Source organism: Malaya genurostris, chromosome 2 (assembly GCF_030247185.1).
Source record: "Malaya genurostris strain Urasoe2022 chromosome 2, Malgen_1.1, whole genome shotgun sequence".
NCBI classification, from domain to species: Eukaryota; Metazoa; Arthropoda; class Insecta; order Diptera; family Culicidae; genus Malaya; species Malaya genurostris.
Window position 1 is genome coordinate 125246132 of NC_080571.1, and position 15423 is coordinate 125261554.

Genomic DNA, 15423 nt, shown 5'->3' on the forward strand with positions numbered 1-15423 from the left:
TTATTGCCAATAACATTGCTTTCTCACTACCAAACATACCCATATTTCAATCTCATTTACCTCGTCTCAAGATTCGTTTTTTGTATAGACATGCGGGATTTACGAATATCAAATGAAGTCGAATAATAAAAAGAAAAAGACGGAAGAGAGAAATAAACAAGACACGTGCGGCGAGGCAATGACGTGATTTCGCCTGGACAATGTTGACAGCTGCCGGAATCAGTGATGTCAACTGTTTTTTCCAAAAATCTGTATTTGGCGGAAAAATCTATCTGTACAATATCTTCCTCGAAAAATCAAACATCGATTTAACTGATTTTGCGACCAAAAAAAAAATAAAGGTCGCCCGACCTGGTTTAACCCCTATGGAATCGAACACAAAAACTGAAAATCGGTATTTATCTGTATGAAATTTGAAATATCGGTATTTTGAGAGAGCATATCTGTATTCCTGTATCGAGTCCAAAAATCGGTATAAATACCGAGAAATCGGTATAGTTGGCAGCGCTGGCCGGAATGCAGCCAGCCTTCTGACGGTTGCCAGAATTCCTCACAAGCGGGCACTAGCACCACCAGGGATGTCAGATTTTTTTAATTACTCTGATTAATCGAGTATAATTTTTAAACCATTCGATTGAATTTTAATCGATTATATGGGTCATTATTCGAATAATTATTCGATTATTGTTATTGAATTTTTCAAACTATTCGATTAGCTTAATAATCGAATATTGGTTTCAAATTGATCGATTAAAAATTACTCTAATCTGAGTTATTAATCGATAATACCCCTAAGTCCCATACAAATGAACCGCCAATGTTTAGCGGCCCTTACACGAGTCATTAAAAATGTCATTAGTAAAAAAAAATATCATTTTAATGAACGTGTAGTGGTGCACTTATGACGAAATTTCAAACAAATTTGAATTACATCATTTAAATGACATCATTTAAAATGACATTTTTAATGCTCGTGTAAGGGCCGCTTTTGGTTCACAGCCTGAACAAGTAAGCCTAGCAAATTACTCCCTTTCATTGCGATAGTTTGAAAATGTGGAATGAGATCGTTTCTGGCAACGCTTTATGCTAGTTACTACGGTGCAAAACTAACTTGTTTGTTTATGTTTATCGTTGCTGTATTAAACCGCAACAATCAGTTTTAATATCACCGGCACTAGCACAAAAGATAAAAAATGAACACAAACACCCACGAATCTACAAATATCAATTCAGCTAGTAGTATATTCATGGTGGCTTAACCATTCTAGATTATTGTTTAACTTACATTTCGCTTGTGATCTTGATTATCAGATAAAAACGGTTTGTTTATTTATTTTTCACTACAATAAACAGTAACTATGGTGAATTTGTTCTTACCCTTCAGTGTTGCTAGTTTTATAGAAAACTCGTTAAAGTACATTGTCACTCTGACAGTGTATCATCAAATACAAATTATAATACGGAGTACTCCGACAAATTTTCAAGGACACATTTTGCATCGTGCGGTACATTGTCATGATACACTGTCAGAGTGACAATGTACTTTAACGAATTTCCTATAAAACTAGCAACACTGAAGGGTAAGCACAAGTTCACTATAGTTACTGTTTATTATAGTGAAATATATGTAAACATATTACTTACATATTTTGTCCTTAGGAAAACTATGAAGCGATATTTCGGACGACCCTATTCGTGTGTCACATCCCTCTACTAAGCAACTTCTTACCATTTCGGAAGCTTCTCGGTTTATTAGCCGGCGATATTTAGTCTGATTGTTGCTGTTTAATACAGCAACGATAAACAAACAAGTTTGTTTTGCACCGTAGCAACTAGCATAAAGCGTTGCCAGAAACGATCTCATTTCACATTTTCAGACTATCGCAACGAAAGGGAGATATTTGCTAGGCTTACTTGTTCATGCTGTGAACCAAACATTGGCGATTCGTTTATATGGGACTTAGGGGTATTATTATTTGTATTTGGTATCATGACAGTATACCGCACGATGCAAAATGTGTCCTTGAAAATTTGTCGAAGTACTCCGTATTATAATTTGTATTTGTTATAACAACCTTAAGGGTAGAGTGCCTATAACCAGAATGACGACATATTATCCGAAATGTTGGCAACAGTTCAAAACATTTAATTCGAAATGTTGGTAGTTTCGTTAGCTTTACATTGTATTTGACAGGTCGTTAGCTCGTTTGAAACAAAGCTGTCATTCCAAACGAACAGGTGTCGTCACTTTGGTTATAGCATAAATTAAGTAAACATAGATTTCTCACTGTACGGTGACACTAACAGCACCTCTAGTGAGAAACGGGTGCACTTTTTTCCATTAGCTACTGCGGTTGTGTTAAATGCGCAGGCAACTTTATGCATGCATTTTAGGAGCATTTACGCACCCATTCTGCACCAGACGGCGCTTTTGGTGTCACGGGTTTCTCAACTACGGTACTATTACACTGGGGAATCTAGGTTTATTTTATTTAAGGTTATAGGCACTCTAGCTAAGGGTATATTCAGTAGTGGTCTAGTTCTAGATGCATAACTTTAATTTGAATTTTATAACACGAAAAATTGGTAGCGCCAGCACTGCTTTACTCGTGTTTCTAATATACAAAAAAAAATAGAACGGCATCGTAGACCAGTTTTAAATTTGACAGAAGAACTGGTCGAATAAATAAAACTAGAACGGCTTGCTGGGAATACGTTTGTTCAAGTTTCTGCTCTATTATAGATCTTCCATATACAACTTCTAGCTGCTGAATTTACTCTAAGCGCCACTTATAGTCGACTGTTTGCCGCGATCTTTCAAAACGTTCCACTACGTTCCGGAACGATAACAAAATTTTCCTGCCTGTTTTAGATATATTCAAACTACAACAATTTTAAACTTATCACACGATTACCCTGAGTGTTTAAGACAACTTTGTTCCCATGTCGCATGATTCACTCGAGAATTCGATCGGAATAAAACAAAAATAAACTTGTCATTTTAACCAACAGCAAAACAAAAATCAAGCGTTAAGTGACTGTTGCACCCAAAACTGTGGCTCATGTGAAAGCTCCGCCCGAATCGTGGTGGCACCAAATACAAATAATAATACCCCTAGGTGCCATACAAACAGATCGCAAATGTTTTGTTCGCGAAATGAACAAGTTAGCCTAGCCAATTCCTACATTAATCTTTGACAAGTGAAAATTTCATATAAACAATCGTCCAGATTCAAGCCTACGAAATATGTCTCGTTTTGAAGACATCCAATAAAATGGGTATTTATTTACAAAAATGTTAAGAAATTGTTAACCTTTTTAAATTTTTAAAGCCCGAAAACATTGCTAGATCGATAATACGCAGTTTGGACGAAATTTTGTCACCTGAATTGTATGTTCGTGAATATGAATATCTACACTTTCGATAGGTACAACAGAATATAATATCTCCAGTTTCCACCGAGCTTTCTGTCCGCAGTATTAATAATTTATAAATCCTTCCGTTTTTTCAGACACCAATTAACAGTTCTAAAAGAATCATAAATTAATGCATTCTATGATTCATCAAGTCAAGCCATTTCCGTTTGTGTACAAGGACAATATGGAATCAAAAATGACATAAATTCTTAGAGTCTCTAATGAAACTCTGATATGTGGATGCATAACATGAATGCTGTTCAAACAAAATGACTCTGAGAATTGGATAAGGATCCTGATATCGTTTTATAATTTGGCAGTCTCAAATGCGTGTCATAATAAATGAATTTGTGTCTGGAATCCAGTTTTGCAAAGTACCTAATACTTCTTTATCCTCTAGCTAACGCAAATGCTGTTTAAACATTTATTTTAATCAAAGTTTATAATTGAATCATAATTTCTACCGTTGAATCAAAAATGTTTGGAGACGAATCAATGTATAGTCAATACATATCTGTATTAAATACTGATACATTTGTTATGAATTTTACCTCAACCTAAAAAGTCTCTATGTGATCATATTCAAAAAACTAGTACGAATCATATTTAATTTACTTAAATTACTTCATACAACTATACTTTATCAAGTATTAATGTTTGTCTGAATCTTTATAGTTTAGGCCACACAATGTTAGAATAGCATAGAAACTTTGGTTATAAGAAGAAAAATTATACCCTCTCACCACATTTAATTATTGGATAATGAATGCTTAGCCTTTTCATGATTAATATAATTACTAGTCCTAACCTAGGACAGGACCTGACAATTGTTAATCCACTTTTAGGACCAATTTCGGACCAGCTCGTGATTGGTTGAAATTGACATAAGCAAGTACAAGTTGTTGAAATCAAGATTACTGCAGGGTGGTAGAAAAAGTGTTGTCAGTATCGTCGGTAACAATGTAGCTTGATATTGGATATTTTAGTATTCGGGTCATCTTTTCAAAATTATTGATTTCAATAGGATTTAAGTTCAATTTGTTTTTAAATCCTGTCAATGCGAAATATATACGAGTACATTTAACAATCACTGGATGATACAAAGAGAAAGCCTGAAATCACGAAGTGTGATATGGACGAGAATATTGATTATGTTGGTTGAGAATAGCACCCAATCTTTGGATACTTCTGTATGTTATTATTTTTCACAAATAGAATATGTTGAATACTTTAGTTAATAAAGCTGCAAAAATTAATTACCCAAAATTGAGTGTTTTAGAAAAATTTTATTAAGCTGTTTCAACTAAACGTTTTCTTCAAAACAAACATCTGATCAAAATGAATCCAGAGCTATATTTTTGACCGATATAACATTTGTCTAAGTGTTTTCAAAGGATAAATAATTGCATGTTATAAGAGGAGAAAGTTTTCAGAATGAATAATTATCTCTACTGACAACAGTGATCGCGAGGCATTTATTATTTACAGCAGGGAGCAACCGGAATAAGAAGAGAAATATTTTTCTGGAAAAAGAAGCCAGTTGTCTGGTCCTGTCCTAGGTCCTAACTAAATTCTTCACGAATGCTGACCAAAAAGCATTTTAACTCCGGAAATCAAAACTTACTAAACGAATTGCATATTTCCTTTCTAAAACGAATTCCAATTTGATATTGCGTTCGTGCATAATGCGCTTTACAACACTCATTGATCGAAAGTTAATAAAACATCATTTTCCAATAAATATTCGATATTACACGTCCGTAGTTGTGGATATTGTAGCTTGAATTTGAACATGGCTGTGGTGGGCCGTTCTGAAAAAACACTTTACTAGACACAGATTAAATTGAGGTATGGATGGATAAAGCTAGCTTCCACCAAATTCAAAATAATTATTTGTATTTGCTTCCACAATTAGTAGTAGATGTTTCGTTTTGTAGACTTTATTTGATAATATTTCATATTACTTTGATCAAAAAATAAACACAATCCCTAACAGCAAAACCTGTTTCTACGGTTAAGTAGGATAACGATTTTCAGTGGTACCAGTTTCATCAACAGTTGATGAATTTCCCCGAAAATTTGTAGGAGAATTCCGTATTATAATTTGTATTTGGTGGCACCTCCCCACTTGTACGCGGCGGGCAGATTTTCCCCCAGACGGCTGGCTATATCTGCCAGCCATTTTTGCCGGATTTATGCCAGAGTTCCGGCAAAAGTCTGGCAACAATGCAACAACCGTTTCCGGCAGAGAATTTCGCCTAACGGTTATTAACGGTTTTTTTCTGTCGGATTCTTGCCATACAAGATTGGCAGAACCGTTTTGAATCGGTTCTACATTTTAAGCGTCTTAGTTTTATTTTTTCAATATAAGATACATATGAAAGGCAATGAGTTATTGCCCTTCATATATACTAATCATGGAAAATGTTATTGCCAATAACATTGCTTTCTCACTACCAAACATACCCATATTACAATCTCATTTACCTCGTCTCAAGATTTGTTTATTGTACGTACATGCGGGATTGACGAATATCAAATGAAGTCGAATAAAAAAAAGGCGGGTGGGTAATGTCAAAGACATAACTGGATGTCGTGAATACGAAAACAACTGACATGTTCTTAACACTTCCGAATATCAATTAGTTGATCAATTGTATGAATTATGCAAGCATTCCCCTTTTTCACATTTTTCGCAAAAACAAAGAAAGCTTCACTTGATCTCGATTACTGTGAATTTCACACAGCGAAAAGTGCACAAATCTAACCAAACTGTTCTAGATTTGCACTAAACTGAGGATATTTCCCTTCGATTTGCGAACAACAAATCCTAATAGTTCTTTAGAAAACATTTAGAGCCATTAGAACGGCTGATTTTGTGTGATGCTCTCCACCGTTGTCCTCTTTTCGTTGTTTTTTCACCAATGCAAATGACTGGCAACTGTGACGTAATCGCTCTTGTCGGAAGCGAAACTAGCTTTGCAAACGACCCTAAATACATCTGCTCGCAGTGGCGATAGAATCCAAACTGATCCAATTTTTTGTTGAGAGGTTTGTTTTAACCTGATTTCGTTTATAGCTATTTCAGTAATGGGCGATCCTAACGGCTATAAAAATAGCCGCATATAGAATTTAAATTTCGATTATTTCATTTCGGATTTGCATTTCATTGAAAAAAAAACTATCCGGATGCTGTACGGGATTCATTCCTGCCTTTCAGAAGGACCAAATTGACCAAACACTGTTCGGAACATTTTCCCGAACGATTTGTTGTACAGCAGCAGATATTTAGTTCTCTTCCTCAGAACGCGTTCTGATTGGCTGGTGTTGACATGGGTCAAATGAGACAGGTTTTTCAATAGTGTACCATTAAAATACTTCAATGCTTTTTCATTACATGCTTAAGTTGAAAAATTTCGATTCTATTGGTAGTTAGATTATATAAATCCTTTCACAGATCACTGAGCTATGAGCTTTCAAAATACGACAAAGGCAAACGCGCCTTATGAATTATCCTCTTTGATACTCGTTTATACCAAACATTTCAGAAAAGTTTAATTTTGAACTATTTGAGATTATGTCACACAACTGAATATTTTATCATAGAATTGTGATCCTATTTCCGATGGCATGTAGCAAAAATTATGTTGATTCGGTAGATACAACAAGAGATATTCACGATCAAAAACTTATCACTCTCTCAGAGGGTAAATTTTGAAAAGGCACCCCATAGTAAAGTAAGTCGTATTCACGACAAAAGAAAAAAGAAAGAGGAGGGAAATAAACAAGACACGTACGGCGAGATAATGACTCAATTTCGCCTGGACCATTTTGACAGCTGCCGGAATGCAGCCATCCTTCTGACGGTTGCCAGAATTCCTCACAAGCGGGTCATGTCGATCGTGCAAGTGCTCGCCACGCTGTTTGAGAAAATTTTATACCTAATTCATATGTGAGCCTGTATATCTGTTATCTGCGATTTTACTTCATTTGACTCTATACTAATAAGCTCGATGCAATAATACTACACACTTTTTTTCGTTGAATCTCGAAAAATGTTTGCACCGTTTTGAGATTTGTCCCGTTTTGAGATTTGCACCGCCGAGTACTCGGTAATCATCTCGGTAAAATATTGTGCATGCAGATAAAAATCGGAAGCGACGTCTCTCTCGCCTGATTATGTTGCTCCAGCGAAGTTCACCGTGCCCCAATGGTATGTAGACTGCCATGCGATATATTAATCATTTATAATTGCACTAAAAATTCACTCCCTTGTAACGTTTAGTGTCAAACCCATTGATTCCCAAACATACATTATCAACTTTAAGCGTATACAGAAAGTAATATTCCATCGTTATGTGCTTCGATAGTGGAGGCAAGACAATGTATTCATTTATGTTGAAGCACGTGGTTCATAAACAAGACAACAAAATATGTATAAGATAACATGATTCTATCAGTTGATGTATAGGAACTGGCAGTTCAACTGACGTCGCTCGGCAACGTCGCTGCGCTGGACTGTCCAGCGAATTGCAGATTAGTGCTGCAGCGACAATATAATATTGCTGAGTCTCGGTAATATCGAATTTGACAAACGCCAGATATTACCGAGATCGTCACTGGTTGCTCGGCATAAACTTTAATGAATGTTCGGCAAAATAACGAAGTGAAATTTATGAATTACTGAACTTTCAGCAATTTAAAGTAAACGAATAATTTTTTAAATTATAAACGTTCAATTTGGAGATCAAGAGTTCATTGCATTTTACTTATATTTCGAGTACATATAATTATAAAAAAGCAATGCGGACTAAACGCCGATTGTCGAATATGTTGGTTGACATGTTGTTGAAGTTCATCAATTTATCTTACAAAGATTTCTTGACAGTGAAAGCAGGATCTGGAAGGTGCTTTCTATAAATAATCTACAATAATTTGTAGTTATACTTACTAAATAGATGGTAGATTCTCACGTCTTTCTTTTGGACTAATTCCATTTCTGCACAAGATTTTGCTAAATTTCGGCAAACATGCACTCTGCCGTAAACTCAATGATGCACAAATTTGAGTTGCTGTACACGCAGATAAATGAAGCATTTTTCAACTAACAAAACTGTTAGTAGATTTTTAAATTTGATTTATGATTTCTAACTAGTATATGATTGTTTTGAACGAAATTTTGCCTTCGACGTCAATAATGTTCTCAGTTTGATTAGAACAAAAATTTTTGTTTAGTCGAATGGAAAAAAAAATTTTTTGCTGATTCTATTGTTGAAATAAACTAACTATTTATTACATGTCAACCAAAGTTGAGTTGATGTTATCGGCAATGCCTATATTGACTCAATCCTGTTATACCTTTATATCACAAAAAAATTGGTTCTATTTCAAGCGTATGTATTGATAATTTATAATATTCTTGAAAATTGCATAACATTAAATAACACTTTTTTTCACAAAATGATTATTTGATGCAGATATCTTGACCGGACTGATGAAGAACCAAAACATTGGATACTAATCAAAATACTCGGGCTTCAATGTGAACATTTTTTAAGAATTTGAATACGAGCATAAATCGAAATAAAATAGCATCAAAAATTACCTTGCAAATTAATTTGAAAGAAATCATTTCATTCTTAAACCAAATCAAATTATGTGATTATAACAACCAACTTTGAAATCTTCTAATTTCCGGGCCCTCTGAAAAAGTCAGGACCAGGGGGATCGCAGTGCTGCATCTAGCGTTGCCAGGTTTTCAGATTTATCTGGATTTTCTCGCTTCGCCAGGCACCTAACCGACCAGATCTTTCAATAGATTTTACAAATTTGACCAGATTTTGCCAGATCTCACCAGGTCTTTAAACTTTTGTCCTCTACACTGAAAATAATTTGCACGCTAGCATCATATGCAAGGTTTTCGATCTATCACTGCTTGTAGAAGCTATCACTGCTTCTGAATTTCATGAAAATAAACACTTAACTAATAAAATAAGTGTACAAACTGTTGATATTTAGTGGAAACCATGCTATGTTTAGATGAAATGCACTTAAATAACGATCAAATATATCGTTACCTCTAGATTCGATATGAATTTCATGTGAATGTCACATCGTTTTCCACATAAATTTCAATTGAAACAAAGTTGACCGATTCAAGTGTTTTGTACATACATTTGTTCTGTACTCATTCCCACTAGAAAATAAAGTGTTTAACACATGTAGTTCGATTCAAAGGCAAAACACATCACATCCAAAGGAAAACACATCAAAGCTAAGTGACAAATAATCTAATCTCGGATCTTAGTGAATTTGCACATTATATCTTGAAACAAATCGCTTTAGTTATGTATTGATATGAAAAAGCATATTAAATTAAAGTTGTGTTTACATATGAATCGATCGTGCAAATTTTTATCAGTGTATGACGATAGATGTTAAGAGTTTTTTTTACTCACGGCAAATGAAACCCGATCAAAATCACGCGTTTTTTTAGAACGGCTAATAAGTCATTTATTACTCTATCTTTCTTAGCTCGCTTGCAATTTCTTTCGAAAGTGGAAGTTGACAGGTGGCTTATTAGCCGTTCTCAAAAAAAAAACGCGTGAAATTTCCTTGTACCAAAGACATCATATTATCCAGCTCTCACTTTTCTCGAAAAAATCATTGGCAACATTCTTTTTGCGAATATGGCGCCCTCAGGCGAACCCGCATTGAATCTTGTACATACAAGTAGTAGAGAGAAATGTCGAATTCATGCGCACAAAAATAGTAGCACTGCGCGCCCATACAACTGACATGATATGTTGAAAGTGATTCCGTGTGATTGCGTTGCTGAACTGAAGATTGATTTCGCACCAAGCTGATAAGGTCTGCTTGTACATAGCTTGACACAGACAAATTCAGATAAATTTTTGAGTTAGAGACAGATTTATGAAAAAATAACATGGCAACTCTGGTTGCACCTTTCATCATGCACCATACTCGCAAAAAAGAATGTTGCCAATGATTTGTTCGTGAAATGTGAGCACGGGATATCTTGTTAATATGATGTTTTTGATGCAGTCTACACTAAGATAAATTCTAATTTTCACATTATATGGAATTCAAATATATTTACACTATTAGCATTTCCAATGGTAGCTACATGATGTATCAATATCAAGTCGAATACATATACATGATAATCATATGAAACATAAAACTCTTCGTAAATTTATCTTCATAAGATTTTCATACAGAGAATTGAAATTTTCAGACTTAATCAAATTTATCAACGCCCCTTTTAACAACTATTAGATAATCATACAACAAACATTGGGACAATTTATGAAGCACATATTGTATTCAATCAGAATTTATATAAATAGGTTCATATAGAACATATGGATTGTTGCAGTTGAAAACTGGAGAACACAGAGAACAGACATCCAAGTAGAGATTTCAATGTGTGTAAGAAATTTAACGGTTATTAGGTGAAGTGATCACCAAGTAGCAATTCGCCTATAGAGGCGCTTCGAGCAGCCCAGTATATGTGTATGGACGTTGTAAGTTTAGTTTTAATTGACGATTCAGTTTTTTTTATAATAACATTTTTATTTGGCTCATTTGCTTTAGCTTAACGTGGCCGATTGTCTTGTTGTTATAAGAGAAGAAGGGATGCCGTATTAAGGGGGCAGCATACTTCCCTAGAGTTAGTAAAGGAATGTGAGTAGGGTGGGATTTACAAAATATTGATTTTGAATTAAAATACATCATTTGTTTGTGGCACAAATTTTTTAGAGTTATCTGGATTATCACATTCTTCAGATTGTAACGAGAGAGATTATCCTTGGCTGTGATGCTTTGTTGGTGTGTTCTGACGTTGATGTGGCATTTTCAGGTAGTTTTCAGCAACTCAGTCAGCTCAAAACAGGTGCACGCTCCAAAGCATCGTTTATCAGACTTTCAGCAGCGTAAAAAAGAGTGCGATAGAGCTGTAGACGAGAGAGAGATAGGGAGAGCACTAAATTCGGACATTGATAGTTTTCAAGAAGTTATAGATGAGAGTCATACAAGGAAGATTTCGAGTTGCCAAGACGTCGCGGACTGATACGAAAGGTTTTTTGTTTTGTTTCGATTATAGAGGTTTTAACCTTAAGGTCATTCGCCTCTTCGGGCCAGAAAAATTTTCTGACCCTATGTGCGGGGATGGGAATCGAACCCAAGTGGGCTGCGTGAAAGGGCATCGACTTACCCATCACGCTATACCCGTCCCTGGTACGAAGGGTGGTATACCTCGGGTCCGAAGGGAACCTATGAGTTGGGACCTGGCATCACAATACTCGACACACATCCAAACAACATGCTCGATGTCATGATAACTCTCACAGCAAACGCAGACACCACTCTGGGCGAGCCCCACACGACGGAGATGCACGCTTAACATATAATGATTAGACATAAGCCTTGACATTACACGAATAAAGTCTCGACTCACGTCTAACCCCAGAAACCAAGCTTTCGTCGATGTCTGTGGAATTATTGAGTGTAACTATTGTCCAATCTATTCCATGTATTTTACCAGCTAGCTAATTTTCTGACGACAGCAACTGAAAAATTCATTGAAGCAGATTGGTCTTTCATAGATATCACTTTGCCGCTTGTGAGGAATTCTGGCAACCGTCAGAAGGCTGGCTGCATTCCGGCAGCTGTCAACATTGTCCAGGCGAAATCACGTCATTACCTCGCCGCACGTGTCTTGTTTATTTCTCTCTTCCTTCCTTTTCTTTTTATTATTCGACTTCATTTGATATTCGTAAATCCCGCATGTCCATACAAAAAACGAATCTTGAGACGAGGCAAATGAGATTGATATACGCAAAGATAAACTCAAGATGGAGTAGTCGGTGATTTTGTATGTACCAGCTAAATACGACCCCTCGATGAATCCGGTTCGCTGTCAAAAGTCAAAGCCTTGAACTTCAACTATTCATTCGACTTGAATGTTACTAAGCAACCCAGTAAATCCGAACATCGGATTTATCGTGCACGAAAGCTTTTGATTGCGTTTCAAGCTTACGTAGTGTATCGGTAGATCAAAAGAGTGAAGATATACCTAAGCAGAGAGCGGATGTCTGATACTCAGGGGATGGGATATATAGGGGCTGGATTTCCAACCCCGAACATAGGACCAGAGTTTTTCTGGCCCTAAGAGGCGAATGACCTTAAGGTTAAAGCCTCTATGATTGAAACAAAGAATGTTTAACACTCTTTCACATCCTATCGGTGAAACGTTGGCTCGAAAATGCCTTGTTTGATATTCCTTCGCTTTGTTTCTCTAGCGATACATAATGTAAACATAAAGCTTTTTTAGATCGACGCGGTTGCTGCAAATGGAGCAGAATTGTCCGATGACGGGCCGATCGAAGCGCTACGACCCCATATCGTGCTCAATCGGTCCGATAATCGGGCCGATGATCGGACTTATGCGGTTCGACAAATTTCACTGGGAATGTTTAGTTTGTTTATCATGTAAATATTATTCTAAATTCAGTTGATGTATACATTTTTCTCATTCCACAAATAATAAAACGATTGTATGGTATTTTTTGCATAATATTGCATTTTTGTTTATTAGTGATAGGTTTTTCGCCGAGGATAATAAAAACATTCTCTTTGAATAATGGCAAGAATTACGGTGGGTTCTTTTCGTTCGGAAATTTTCTAAAATATATGAACCGAATATGATGTATAAATTCTGCATCACCCTGACACTATTTGTTTAGTAGAATGTGGTACAAGGAAGATACAGTACATAAATAGGAATCAGAACCGATGAAACGTAACGTCATTCCCAGAATGTATATATGGGAAATTGCTGAGAAATAAAATAAACAGCTGAATGAAATATCTTTTGAAGTAATAGTGTTCGGTATATATCCAGTAAACACCTCTTTGTATCAACTTCCAGTAGATCAAAGCTACAATTTTATTTATTCTTAGAACAGGTTTTGATTATTAAATTCATACATACGATTTTGTGTTCCTGTTAATTTTCCTCCTGCAGATATCTTCCCTATCACCGAACCTCGGTATTCTTTCAATCTAATTCCTACCGGTCGATCCGTACGGCGCCAAATGGATCCGCTAACCTCAACACACGTAGCTTTCTAAATACGATTGGTTTAGGTTAAGTTAAAAGTTCGATAATAATTCATTTTTAATACCTGGTAAGATAGGTTTATTTAATTTCAATTTCACCCACTAATTTTCATCTATTCTTCACTACCTTATTTCTTTGCTTATAGCGTACCTTCTTTGCTATCAACGTGATCTTTTTACTCTATCAAATTTTTACTTTTCTATATCCTGTCACTGACGTTTCTATCTCTTCTATTTTACTTCCGTCTATTCTGCTGTCAAATTTGCTTATACTGCTACTTGGAGTCGGCCGTGATGCCAGAGCAAACTTCGATGTCTCTTCTTACAATTCCCCGGCCCGTAATTCTGATCCGGAATCACTGTTCGGTTCAGGGTTACCAGAACCTATCTCTAGTACAGCTAGATTCGTTGTTGCTCTTTTGTATAGGCCACTTTTGGTGCGAACCCATGCCTGACGAATTCGTCCATCACGTGCCAAGATAACCTCCTCAACTATACCGCGAATCCAAGACTTCCTGTTGCTGCCTTCAACTACGTAGACCAGGTCTCCTACCCTCAGAGGCCTCGATTCTTCGAACCACTTACTGCGTTGGTTTATCGACGGAATGTATTCTTTAATCCAACGTTTCCATAGCTCAGTCGCGAGCTGTTGGGATCGCTTATACGTGTCTCGGAGAGCTTCCGCAGCATTCGGGATACTTGGAGTAGCGAAAGTATCGTTGAAAGTAACTCCTCGTAAAAAATGGTTAGGAGTGAGCGCATCTACACACTCTTGAGATACACAAGTAAGAGGACGCGAATTAATTATGTCCTCAGCTTCGATTAATGAAGTTAGTAACGTTTCATCAGTCAACCTTCCACCGTCGTTGAACACAATCAACATATCTTTAACTGAGCGAACTAGACGCTCCCATACTCCGCCCATATGGGGAGCAGCTGGTGGGTTGAAAGTCCATTTAGTTTTTGCACTTGTTAGTTCTTCGGCACAATCGATTCCGATTTCATGAACAGTATTAACTAGCTCCTTGCTAGCTCCGCGTAAATTGGTACCATTATCGGAAAAGAACTCAAGTGGAGCCCCTCGTCGGCATATGAATCGCCTTATGGCCATTAAACACGCCTGTGTTGTTAATCCGTGCGCGACTTCTAAATGCACTGCTCGGACAACTAAGCAAGTGAATAATACGGCCCATCGTTTTTCCTTCCGTCGACCGTCCGTGGTCCGAGATAGTCAATTCCGACGAAGCTAAATGGACGCAGATTTGGTGTAATTCTTTGTACTGGGAGCGGGGCCATCCTGGGGGTCTGTGCTCGGTTGCGATTAACTTTACACCAAGGACACGAGGAAGAAACTTTCAAGATTAACGAATTGATTTTCGCTATGTAAAACCGTTGCTTCAACTCGTTTTTCACTGCATCTCGATACCCGTGCCCGAATTTCTCATGGTAATGCTGAACCAGCAATTTGGTAACCAGATGTTCATGCGGTAAAATAATTGGGAACCTCATATCGAACGGAAGAAACTCCGCCTGTTCGGCTCGTCCTTCCATACGAATCATATTGTCTTCGTCTATAAATGGTGTAATTTTATACAACGTGCTGGATTTTTCAATAGGAAGCCATTGATTAGAAGGACAATCTTTGTTTCGTAACAAAATTTTTAATTCTTTCATGTATGAATCCGCCTGCGCAATCTTTACTAGGCATCGTTCTGCCTTTTGATATTCTTCTTGTTTTAAAGGTATCTGCACCGAGAGAATGTTATATTTAGTAAGAAACTTCTTTTGTCGGTCCGTAGCCTTCCGGGTTTCAACTGGTAAACCCTGCGCCTTTCTGGTGCAGTTTGACACAAACCGGTATAC

The 15423-nt window shown here is 36.6% G+C and overlaps 1 protein-coding gene and 1 long non-coding RNA gene across 2 annotated transcripts; one reads left to right on the forward strand and one right to left on the reverse strand.

The window, feature by feature from the left end:
- The first annotated feature begins 3207 nt into the window (after positions 1–3207).
- LOC131429639 (uncharacterized) lies at positions 3208–3731 on the forward strand. Its single transcript, XR_009229445.1, has 3 exons — positions 3208–3279; positions 3333–3428; positions 3513–3731. It is a non-coding gene; the product is annotated as an uncharacterized LOC131429639 (long non-coding RNA).
- Positions 3732–13882: 10151 nt separating this feature from the next.
- Positions 13883–14671, reverse strand: LOC131428810 (uncharacterized). The gene has a single exon (XM_058592850.1). It carries the CDS (start codon positions 14669–14671, stop codon positions 13883–13885), a length of 789 nt encoding a protein of 262 aa, XP_058448833.1.
- Positions 14672–15423: the final 752 nt, after the last annotated feature.